The sequence below is a fragment of the Varroa destructor genome, unplaced genomic scaffold, assembly GCF_002443255.2.
Source record: "Varroa destructor unplaced genomic scaffold, Vdes_3.0 BEIS01000004.1, whole genome shotgun sequence".
NCBI classification, from domain to species: domain Eukaryota; kingdom Metazoa; phylum Arthropoda; class Arachnida; order Mesostigmata; family Varroidae; genus Varroa; species Varroa destructor.
Window position 1 is genome coordinate 22,422,016 of NW_019211457.1, and position 12,030 is coordinate 22,434,045.

The window sequence follows — 12,030 nt, forward strand, 5'->3', positions numbered from 1 at the left end:
GCTCGTAGACAACTGTAACAGTGTCGTAACAGCAGGCTTGCCTTTAGAGCAGAGCTCTCCGGCCTTCTTCCGGGGTAAAAATCGACAACGAACAATCTACGTAGGCGATACGATGTGGAGAAGGTTTAACCGCAGACTTTACGCAAGGTGGTGCAGACGATACGCTTTGCTTTTTATATTCTTCCACTTTATATCTTTTGCATTATCTCGATCCCTTCTGCTATTTTTATTCGCATCCATCTTGTGCACGATGGCATCGTGACGGAGTGGAATGAGAGGAACCTGTTTGATAGTCACCTGAAGGATTTCAACAATTGACCAGAACTTACGCTTGCCAGTTTACTAACACAATGACACTCATTTTCTTATATTATATAAAGCTTGTAAAGTTTGATTCATTCAACCTCTATAGTAACATAGTGGGAACGCGTTTGCCTAATTATGTAAGGTGCATGGTTTAGTTTCGAAATAGAGTTTAGAGACACTTCGTTTCGCGCTGGTCGATGCAAAAACTAGAGATATGTATTTTTATTCCCGGCCAATATTACTGATGGGATAGTTTTCATTTAATTTGTCGTTTTCGCCTTCGCAGGCTGAAGGTGGACACGTCGTCGGCTTTAATGTATTAGATAGTAATACATCTACACTTATTAACGCCAACAATCCATTAATGCGATTTTTTTTTTAGTTGTTGCAATAAAAATGTATCTTAACGATACCTTAGTACCAAATATATCACAATTGGTAGCTAAGTCTGTGAGTGCATTTAGGCTGCATTTGCAGAAACTCTGTCTGAACATGTTCATAGCCTTTTCCAGACACGATAGACTCTAATGGAGCTTTCTTAGTGAGTAGTGAGCTCACAAGATGTCATTACGATCTTGCGGTATCTTCAGGGACGTCTAGGCGTGTATATACTTGTCAGAATTCCTGTGGTACAAGTTATAAGGGTGATGACGGTGGCGCTGCGAACAGTAACCTTAATAATTAGCAACATAAACGCCACAGGCTAATATGTATGCGTCCGTATATATATATATATGTACATCGGATCCGCAGCCTAGCATCGATACCGTATTACTTATAGTTATTACAGCTTCTACGAACAACGATTACGGGAACAATTCGGTAATTTCAGCCATCATGTTGCGAAACTGCAAAAGGTATATGTAATAATAGCAATAGTATTTCTTGCGCCAACAGCTTCTGACTGCTTTCTTCCACTGAGCTATCGATGGAGGAAACGAGAGTGAAAAAGGACGTGAACAAAAGAAGGCTGGGCTTGAGTGTACGAGAAACGAGCCAACTTGCGGTCATATACTCGGCAGCTTTTGTGCGAAAAGCAGGAAAGCCCAGGTGCAATAGGCTAGAAAAGGGGAGAGCTTAGACTCCACGGAGCCTTTTACGACGACGAAGCTTTCCTGCATGCGCCTATTGCCGAGGGCTGTTTAGCATATGTTTTGTCCCTGTTGTTCTTGAAGCCTGTTAACATAATCATGGATCTGCCGCTATCGCTGCAGTCAGTGACTACTGTGTGTCGGAACTGTCGTGTCCCCTGTTACCATTGCGGCCGCCGCAGTCGTTCCGCTGCTCGCCCCCAGCCTCTAACCACTACCCATTAGTCCCAGCAGCGTTACACACTCGGGGCATCGGTTTGTGGTAGAACATTAGGCGGTGGCTTCAACAGCCCCTTTATAGGGTTCAGCCAGTTAACGACGCGTCTGTTAAGCGTCGTTGCTGTTGGCGTGAAGATTGGTAAAGACGTAGCTTTTCGATTTCAAACTGCTAGAAGGTGTCGACAGGGGCCAAACGGTTGTTGTTGTTCTCTTCTGATCCCCGCCCCTTTTGGTCGACCACTTCTGCGATAAAACGATTGAAATTTCATGCCTCACGCACCTGATAACCGGGACGAACTAGCCTATTTGTCAGTAAAGTAGAATCTGGAATGAGAATAGTTTCTAGTCAACACAAAGGAAATATGCTACAGTAGCAAGCTGACAACTAGGTTTTTGGTGTCTTTCTTTGAAAGGACTCTTTTAAGGAAAAAAAACTTACAGCGTCAAAAAATGCAGTGTGTTCCCGTTACCTTATTCTAATCGGAGGGTGGTAGCTTTTCTAAATACGCCACGTGGTCAAACGAAAAATTTAACAGAAAATAGAAAAGAAAATGTAATTCAAAAATTAAGTCAAATTCACAGAATTTTCTTCGGATCTTTTCCCAAAATCGTAGCGTCTCGACCTAGTCTAAATGGCAAACTAAACAAATATTGTAATGTATAATGGTTCAGATTTCTCTACGAGCGAGTTTTCTTTCATACACCGATAGAAGTAGGGAGAAATAGTCTTTTTTTTTTTTTTTATCACGCCTTCCTGCTGAACAGCGCTTAATGTAAAGCAGGACACGTAGAGGTGGCACACGGTATATCGATTGTGGTAGAAAACACAAAGTTGATTGGCCGGACTGACAGTAACAATTTAGAAAATTGGCAAGGACCGTAGCAGCCGGATGTTTCGACCTTATTTTTTTACTTGCACCTATGGGTCGCTCTATAATATTCGTGATCGTTGTCTGCCAGTGTTGTTCTTCAATCAGCGTTTCTCTGGTTCGCATGTCATATAATTGTTCTCGGTGGTCTCTCGTCACCTGTAACCATACGCAGAAACAATTCGTTGATTAGTTCTACCAGAAGAAAGTTGCGAGAATCTGCCATGTGCCTCATCCGTGGTGAAGTCAGGCCATTTTCCGGACTTCGTTGTATTCGCTCGATTGGCGTAGTTCCTGTAACAGGTCGTTATATACGTAAGCCATAACAAGCGAAAGTGGACCATGCTTTGTCACTGACGCTGGCCAGCTTCAATAACAAATAATAATATATCGTTAACGGACGGCTTACGTATTATTACGCCCGTTTATAGTTTACTCTTCGAATTGATGTAAAAAATGTAAACGACCTCACGCAACGGAAAGCTGATTATTTTCTGGCAAATATTTTGCGTCTGTGTGATCATCCCGAAGTCAATATCGAGCGTAACTGTGAAGGCTATACAGACAGTGGGGTCGTGGAGTGGTGCACTGTCCAATGAAATATAAAATAATGATAGTAATCGGTGTATGCTATGGGCGTAATGGTCGTTAAATTACCGGAAATAGAAACACGCCCATCTGAACGCCGCTGAACTTACGTACGTGTAAACAAGAATCATAAGAGTAGGTTCGTAATAGTGACTAATAGGTGCGCTGAAAGCTTGTCGAAACCTAAAACACTATAGTAATCTGTTTTTTTTTTTATATGAGATTTTCACGTAACTGGTTTTAATGCAATTTTATTGTGTGCAGACAGATGAAAACATTAGCGTTGAAGAATTAGATAAAAATTCGTTATTAAACGTCATCGTAGTAATACGTCACTGTTGGCCGAACATTGCTTGCGAGCTACATTGGATCCTTGCTTTGCTACCCATTAGCGTCTATCCTAGAATATATCGACGACGACGAATCATAGATATCCTTCCCTGAAAAAGCTCATGTAGTATACGCCTCCAGCCGGCTGTGTTTGTGTATGTTTTCAGTGGATGCTGAAGGCAAGCGTGTGTTTGATACGTTTCGGGAGGTCGACCAGCGGTTTGCCCAACTCCAAGCTAATCAATCGCAGATAGCCAAGCGGTTAGAACAGCTTAACTTGAGACTGAATCAGATCGCACGGGACGTCAGTCTGGTGAACGGATCAGCTCAGCAAATTCGCGGAAGTATTGCTGAAGCTGTTAATACCCAACTGCCTGGCCATCTCTCTCGGCTGAACGGATCCGTCCATGAGTTACAATCACAGGTGCTGTAAAAAGATATGCGCTTAGTCACAGCGAAATCAGCGAATTTTGCCTAGGCTATAAACCGTAGGCAAAATAACGGATGGAAAATCCGTTATTTTGCCTACGGTTTTCTAAAGCTGCTTGAGACAGTTTGAAGTGGTGTGACAAAGAAAGATTTTTATATGTGTCCTAGCGTTTTAATACACTGCTTAAATATCTCAACACTAGAACGTAAAAGCTCAGAACGTAAAAAAAAAAGTCGGTACAAGTATATGTAAATTCTCTGGTGGAAAATAAAAAATTCAGAGACGCTAATATTACATTTTACTTTAATTTAAACTGTATCGTTGCAGATAATTGACCTATCAGGAAAGCTAGCCACAGTCCGTATGGAGCTAACAGCGGTTGAAGGTCGATCTCAACATCGCATCAAGGAAGCGATTAATATATTTAATACCTCCATAGAAGCCATTGAAGACGTCATCGCTGGACGGGACGCAACGTCAACATTGAGTCACGAATTTAACGTGACCATAGAGCAGGCCATTGGTCGAGCTCAAAGCGAAAGTGATTCACGGTTTGATGAACGAATGTCCAATAAATTGCAAGAGCTCAAGCAAACATTGGCTTCCCTACCAGCTCCATCGTTGCCTATCCCTCAAGAGTCGCTGCAACTGATGCAAAATAGCGGTGGCCAACAACAATCACAATGCAAGACTCAGAATGACCCGATACCGAACGGAAAAGCTAATAAGGCTCAAAAATCGGAAAGCGTTTCCGGTTCGGCGATGTCCGCAACTACAGCCGAAAGTTTATTGTCTCCAACTAACCGTACAATAGTAATCGCTGATCTTCCTGAAAAGAAACCGTCATCACAAGTTACTGCGGTCCCTGCGGTCGCTTAGAAGCATCACAAAAAAAAAACAAAGACAGCTTCAGTTAAACAAGCGCAGACGCGTTTTTTATCAGTTCACAGGTTATGCATTTTCGTAGAAGTGGAAGTTGAAAACGACAGCAACCCAACCTCGTCGCCTTCAAGTTATCGTTCGCCGTTCCATATGTCATAGTCATCCTCACGCATCCATATAGAGAGGCACGTTGGAACGTTAATGACGTCCTACTTATAGAATATATAAGACACGCGGATATAAGGAAATCGGTGATAGTACAGCGCTAAGATATATGGGCTGGAAGTGTAGTAGTTGTACATTTTGTCACAGGTGCTAAGGGTGTTAGTTGAACTAAAATTGACAGAAAAAAAAGTGACAATTGTGTCATGTCAGTGAGTCACGCAGTAGCGCTCCAAAAGGCTTCATATTAGCAAGGGTTACTGAAAAAAGAAAATCAACGTTATCAATAGAGATGACATTACATGATAGAAAGATGGAGTTGGCAAACAGAAAAAAAACATAGAGACTGATTATTCCATAGAAACAATTGAGCTCACGTGTACATATATATATATATATATATATATATATATATATATATATATGCGTTGAGAGAGGAATCACAAGAGGGAACGTTGTAAGGAAAAGGAAAGACAATAATCGAAGGCTTATATTGTTATTATCAGAAACGAGCTTAAAAACGCAGGGGGTTGGAGAGTACCTTGTTTTTTTAGGGCCTAGTAGGAGTTGCCGTTGTCAAGAGCATTTGTAACGTCGCTAACTAAACGATACTAGAAAAACAATAGCGTTAAAAGACTATCGTATATCATACATATCGAACGGGTCATAGGAACGCCAGTTCAGTTGAAGCCAAAGGAATATGGAAGAAAAAGCTGTAGCTAAATGTAGTTATTGATTGAATATATGAAATTCGCATTCTCCTTCTTACAGCAGGCTGGCCATTGTCGTTCGTTCGTCAGATTTAATGATTCGAAAAGACAAAAATTGTGTTTTTAAGGATTATCACGGCAGCAACAGCAGCAGCAGCAGCAGCAGCAGCGATAACAACAAATGTTCGTCATAGGGAAAGATCAACGAATTCGGACTCGGCTCGTAGGATAACTGGACTGATAGGACCGACAAAGGACATCATTAATAAGAACAACTTGAAAAAAGGGCCGACGTTAATAAAAGAAAATAAGACAAACTAACTCTGCGTTGGAGTTCAGAGTGTTTCTACAAATCATGTTCATAGTCTATGATATTTGTTACGTATACATAAGTATGGTTATATATATATATATACATATATATATATATATATATATATATATATATATTCTGACACATGCACACAAATGCATACACTGTAAAAAACCTACTAAAAAATCATGAAAAATCTCAAGATACGCAACTTATTCTCAGAAGGAAGCGCGTGACTTGTTATCAGGAAGCATCTTACTAAACAACCATTGATAGATCGCTTTCTTTTGACCTAATTGACGCCAACCTATGTGATGTTTGAGAACAATGGAAATAAATCAGTAAAGCTGAGTAAAGTAGCCGATCAAAAAAGTCAGTATAAACGGCCGTAATGGTAACCTATTAAGTTAAATAAATAAATAGGTGCCAATGATTGAGATAGTTCCACTTAGCTTATTTCTGTTTAAAGAGGACAATAACTTTTGTTTGACAAGAATTTTTCGAAACATAAACAGGAACGTTTCGAGAAGCACAATACGGACGCGAAAGGGAGACGTCGGTACTACGCAAAAATCACAAAGCTAACGATTACGCGTAAAAGAAACAGAACCGCTCTAGATAGATGATATGGGGGAAAACCAGAGGACGTCGAGATGACGTTTATTTTATAGCTATTAGTCAACGTTGCTTGGAGTGATTATCGTGCCCTTTACTTTGATAGCCTTCTAGGGATTTTTCCATAATTATATACCTATTATCACCTTGTCTCACCTGTTGTTCCCTTGATTAGTCTGTCAGTTATGTGTGTACGCATGTATTTATAGGAGGCGCGCTGATAGATGTCTATTAGATCGAATCAACACAAGCGAACAACAATGGAAGCTTTATGCCTCTGAGAGGACAACAAAATATTAACCATTTTCTAGCACTGTTATTAGAAACTTTTAGCAAGTTGGCCGAAAGTAACTTAAGTTCGGTCAACTAACAAAATACAGAAAAAGGTCAAAACCTGCCGATTATGCTCTAGACGAAACCTCGAACATTCTGAGAATACGGCATTTTATAAATAGCTAAAATCTGACAGGAAATGACTCTCGACACCTATGCACGAGGCGGTAGAGTCTACTAGCCAGTACGTATTGAAACCAAATGAAGAGCTAATTGTACTCCCACGTATTTATTTATTTACAATATATCGTGGACTGCCGGGCATCTAAACAACAATTGTTACAGAAACTATGTTGACACTGTTTCATGAGAAATTAAGTGGCGCTGTTCTCTACAAAAAGCTGCCGGCTTGACAAGTATTTCCGATTATATCACTACTGCGATAGCTAAAGCCGTCCTGTATGCACAATCTAAATACTACTACTGATAAACAGCACAACCACGTAAAGCATGTCATTAAAAAAGTACTTCGCCAATTTTCATCACGCACATCAAACACTCACAATTGAAGATAGTTGCCCGTGCAACTTATATTATTGGTCCTATTAATGCGACCCAACACGTGATCCCCAACTAGCCGTCACTTGAAAATGGGCCCGTGCTTTCAGCATAATATATTTTTGACTTAAATTAAAATAGTGAAAATAATAGAAGGGACAAATGGACATTTCACGAAATGAAACATTTTATTTAGCGCGGTACCCCATAACTACAGGGCATCAACGTGTTGGGTGCATGAACTTAGCCTACATCCAGTTTCTGCACTGAATAACAGAAACTAGTGTTCTGTTTTTACATAGCAGAATAATAACAATAATAAAATGATAATTGAAGTTTTTGAAGTATTCATACGGCCTATTATAACCCTTTCTGCTGAAAGGAAGCCCCTAAGCGTAAAATAATAATAATAAAAAAAAAAAAAAAAAAAAAAAAAAAACGAGACACTGTTGTATTATGAGCTGTCGGTTTTAGAACCTAGGAAACAGAGTGGAAACATACTATTATTTATATTACTTCGAATGACGCACTGTAAGTACTGTATATAGGTCCATGTTATAAGTCATCCGTAAGCAGCATAAATATTCTTAATAAATTACGTCAATTGTACCAGCGGCGTCGTTTACTCTTAGGTAGCACTGAACTTATAAGGGTAATATATATATTGCAGAAAAAACGAAACCATGAAAGAAGTACGTTTGAATTCTGGTAGGTTGCATTGCCTTCTTTATTATTCATAGGGCTGCATTACACCTATATATAAGGTGAGCATAGCCTTCCAATTGGGAGAAAATAAGCCTACAGTTAGAATAAGGAAAAGTGGGTACTATTTAAAAGGAAAGAAAATAGGTTCACAGCCAGAGTAGTATCTGTTCGGACTATAGGTCTACCTAATTTTGACTAAAAAAAATATTTCTTCATTTTAACTTCGTGCTACCTGCTTCCCAGACGAATCTAACTCTAGGTGCACAATCGCGTCATCTTTACATCAGACTGTACCTACTCTTCAACTGTGGTCCTATTTCTGATCTGCCTTGTAAGTATAAGCAGAGCCCTTGGCGGGGCACATGATACTACAGTTATTTCTCCATCTGGTTGTATATTTCCGATTTCCTCAATTAGCTACGTCCTCGTAGTTTATAGTTTGGTGTCTTCGCAACCGCCTCTTGGCCATCTTATATTAACGGTTCTTCATTATAATAACGCAGTGCAGCTATGGTATTTCACGAGTCTATATATTAAGTATTTGTATTGTGCTTGTCTGTATTGATTTCTCTAGATCAAACTAATCTTGACCTATAACACAGGGATTTATGTTTATTTTTCGGTGGACGACATATTATATATGTTAACTAATCGAAACTAGACGTAGCCTAAACCCTTTTCAAGCAATATTTATTATTTTTAGCTCAATTGTTTTCATTTAAGTTCATTAACATGGTTAACAAATTCTGCATGTGTTTCGCATTATAGTAAAGCAAATTTATTTTTGTCTATATTTTCAGCTATAGCTATATAACAAAATCAATTTTACCTTTATCTTAACCTATTTAACCCGCTAAGCAAATTTTGTACTTTAAACTATTTACTTTCAACTACCGCAAACAATCTATGTTTAACTGTATTTTAAACTATTGTTAAAAAAAAAACTTAATTTTCTCTGCATTTTAAACTATGGGCTCGGGAACTCTTTACAAACTATCACTAGAAAACTTAAGTTTTACTTATATTTTTGAACCAGCACTGAGCTAACATATTTTTCCGTATTTTTTAAACTATTTACTTAAAAACTTGTTAGACTATAGCTAAACAAATTTCTGCCTGTATTCTAAATTGTTAATTTTTTCAGTATTTGGCTTCCAAGAGAATCTGCAGACTATCATTAATATTTTGAGTATAAGAACATACCAAAATAGATTTAAAAGGAAGCCAGCTGCCTTTACGCATTTATAATTAAAGAAAAATCTCTGAGTAACTTGCCATAAAGAAAAATTCAAATTTATTTACCCAAGTCGAAAAAGCATCTATGAAAGTAGAAAAATACTGTTGAAAACGAAAAACGACCGTCCGTGTCGTTTATAAAAAACGTACTTCCGTTAGACCCGGTATACGTGCTTCTACGATGTTGGTTACAGTCGAGGTCCGACAACTTTGTATTATATATAAACCCTCTGCCTTTCATACAGCATCTCTGTGATTGCCCTTTTCGTGAATTTCCTAAAGTATTAATCGTTTGCAGCACGACCACTCTTCCGTTCCTTACTTCAACGATATAGAAGAGAACATCACGCCGCCACAAATACTAGAAGTTTCAGAAACGGTAGCTCGCCCCCGTTGGCAAATTTAGCTTGTGCCTTTCGCCCAATAGCTTCGAAATTCGCAAGGGAGCAAAAATTAGTTGGATAAGTCTGGCTCCTATATGGTCTTGAAGCTTTTGTAAGATCGATGACACCGGTTTGGCCGGATCTGTCCATTTAGCTTGAACTAAATATATGTCGGTGGCAACGTACTAGACGCACAAAAGGCATCGGTCTAATCGCTTTTCTCTACGTCCTTACATAGCTGAAGTATAAAGTAACTTACGCGCCGTAAGTAACACTCTGTCACGGTACCCACATACGAATATAAACAATTAGTGTAGCACTGTCCGCGACTTGGGTTAGTTCCTCCTTGAAAGCATGCTCTGGGTGTTCAAATAAAAGTTTCCCCTTTGGCTAAAGACCCACACCTGTTGATGCTTGGACGTGCGCACCTCCGCACTCTCCGCAATCGACCACCTTTGTAATTACAAAGTACCCTTAGAAATGTCAGAGTACCTGCGTTCGCCCGCCTTGGTTTTGAATTTGACAAATTTCACACCAAATCACTACCTTCCTGACCTGTAGATATACGTTCAAGCCGAAGTGAGAACGCTGTACAGTTTTTTGCATGTCCACTCGTTTCCTCGGAGTAGCAGACAATAATTGCGATTTTAGCCTGGGCTTGCAGGAGCCCATTAACGAATGCCTACGCAGGAACATTTACCCCCCGCGTTAAGTTTAGCGATACCCCGTTCAAACACGGACCTACCCATTGCATTATCCTGACATTAGTCATTTCAAGACCTCATTATTTTATGATGAGCACCATCAGGAGCTTTGCATTCCAAACGAATCGTCTGTCCCACGGTAATCCACCGAGTCTGGCTGCCTTAGAGCTGAGGTCATTAGATCAGGAGCGACTCTGTTCTCTATAGTGCACAGAAGCTTTACTTACTACGCACGCTAATTAACTCTGGCAAGGGTTTGGCTTCATCTATATCTCTGTAGATATGCCACTGTAGTGCAAGCTATACAAGGGCCTTAAATTCAGGCATCGACATCACAGTGAGGTCACTTAGACACGATTCCTTCATATTTTTGAAGAACGCATGAAACTTCTTTACGAACACGTACGAATCCTGTATCGTTTTATCAGACCCACGCATAATATTCGACGAGTGAATGGCGCAAATGGCAAAAACAAATCGAACAAGCAAGCCTCGAATCCTACCCTGACCTCTTCTTATGTGTCCGCGTTGCCTACAACGGATTCGTACCAGTATTAAGCTGGGCCTAATACCGGTCCTTGACGAAACCGAACCCAGCGCTTATGCCACAAACCCCGTTTGTGCCTACCCCTGTCTCCAACGGCGTACTGTTTGCCAAACGTCATACTTTTTGCCATGCACTTTGGTCAATGACTTCGTCAGCTTCGGTCCTTTTCCCTTGTCATTAGCGGTAGTGACGATAGGCTGCTACCGGCACAAACGCGTGTTCCTCACGCTACAGTTCATACTGGCATAGCAATGTCTAGAGCACAATTTAGTATTAACACGCGTCACGACGATCTGCACAACCCCAATTCTAGTAATTAGATTAATTTTTTGCTAAAGTTTTCAAATTTAGTGTTAAAAAATTTGCTGCTGTCAAATTTACGGTCACGAATCTCATCTGCCAGTAACCGACAGCGGTACGAATCGGTCGGAACAAGGTCTGGAGAATACGGCGGATAGGAACAAAATTTCTCGCTTTATTTCTAGGCGATTTTAGTAATCTTTGCTATATGAGGCATCACATTGTTGTCGAAAAGGATGACTTCGTTTCGTATAATTCGTCTTCTATGTTAAACATCCATGTTCACTCAAGAAAACCGGGCCGTGTATTCTCCTCAAGCATTTTCCAGCGCACAAAGCCCTCTGCGTAATTCCTTGTTTTTTTTTCTAAAGATGGAAATCTGAATTTTTAATAAACTTGTGCATGTTTTATAAAGCTACTGATTTCTTACGTTGCTTGCTGTAGACGCAAAAACACCACTTCTCATTGCCGGTAAAAATTGTATGTGGAAACCTATCATCGTAGCCGTATATTGATCTGCGCCAGGTCAGATGCTGGGGACAGCTGAGAAGCCTCGTCTCTTTGTGCGTCTCATACAGTCCATGGCGTGTCCGACCCTCTAATTTCAAATGAAATTACACATATACAACGCATCCGACAATAGTTTAATGTTTGCAGCTTATTTTGTTAACCAAATACCAAATTATTCCCATCCGGGGTTATCATTGACCTCGGACGATCGAAAGCGACACGTTCTCTAGACCTAAGAGCCTATCTTTGAACATAGCAAACCGTTGTTAGCGATTATTTCAGTTCCAAGGTCTCCTATC

The 12,030-nt window shown here is 40.0% G+C and overlaps 1 protein-coding gene across 6 annotated transcripts in view; it reads left to right on the plus strand.

Moving 5' to 3' along the window:
• Positions 1-7,955, plus strand: part of LOC111249305 (uncharacterized) — a 94,473-nt gene extending 86,518 nt beyond the window's left edge. For 5 of the 6 annotated variants that reach the window (XM_086988660.1, XM_022803007.2, XM_086988659.1 and 2 more), the window contains 2 exons: positions 3,571-3,827; positions 4,161-7,955. In XM_086988660.1, coding sequence (XP_086844786.1) covers positions 3,571-3,827; positions 4,161-4,712 — 809 coding nt within the window. In that variant the 3' untranslated portion in view covers positions 4,713-7,955. The remainder of the gene's footprint in view (positions 1-3,570; positions 3,828-4,160) is intronic. The other variant, XR_015327443.1, reaches the window with a different exon arrangement.
• The last annotated feature ends 4,075 nt before the right edge of the window (positions 7,956-12,030 follow it).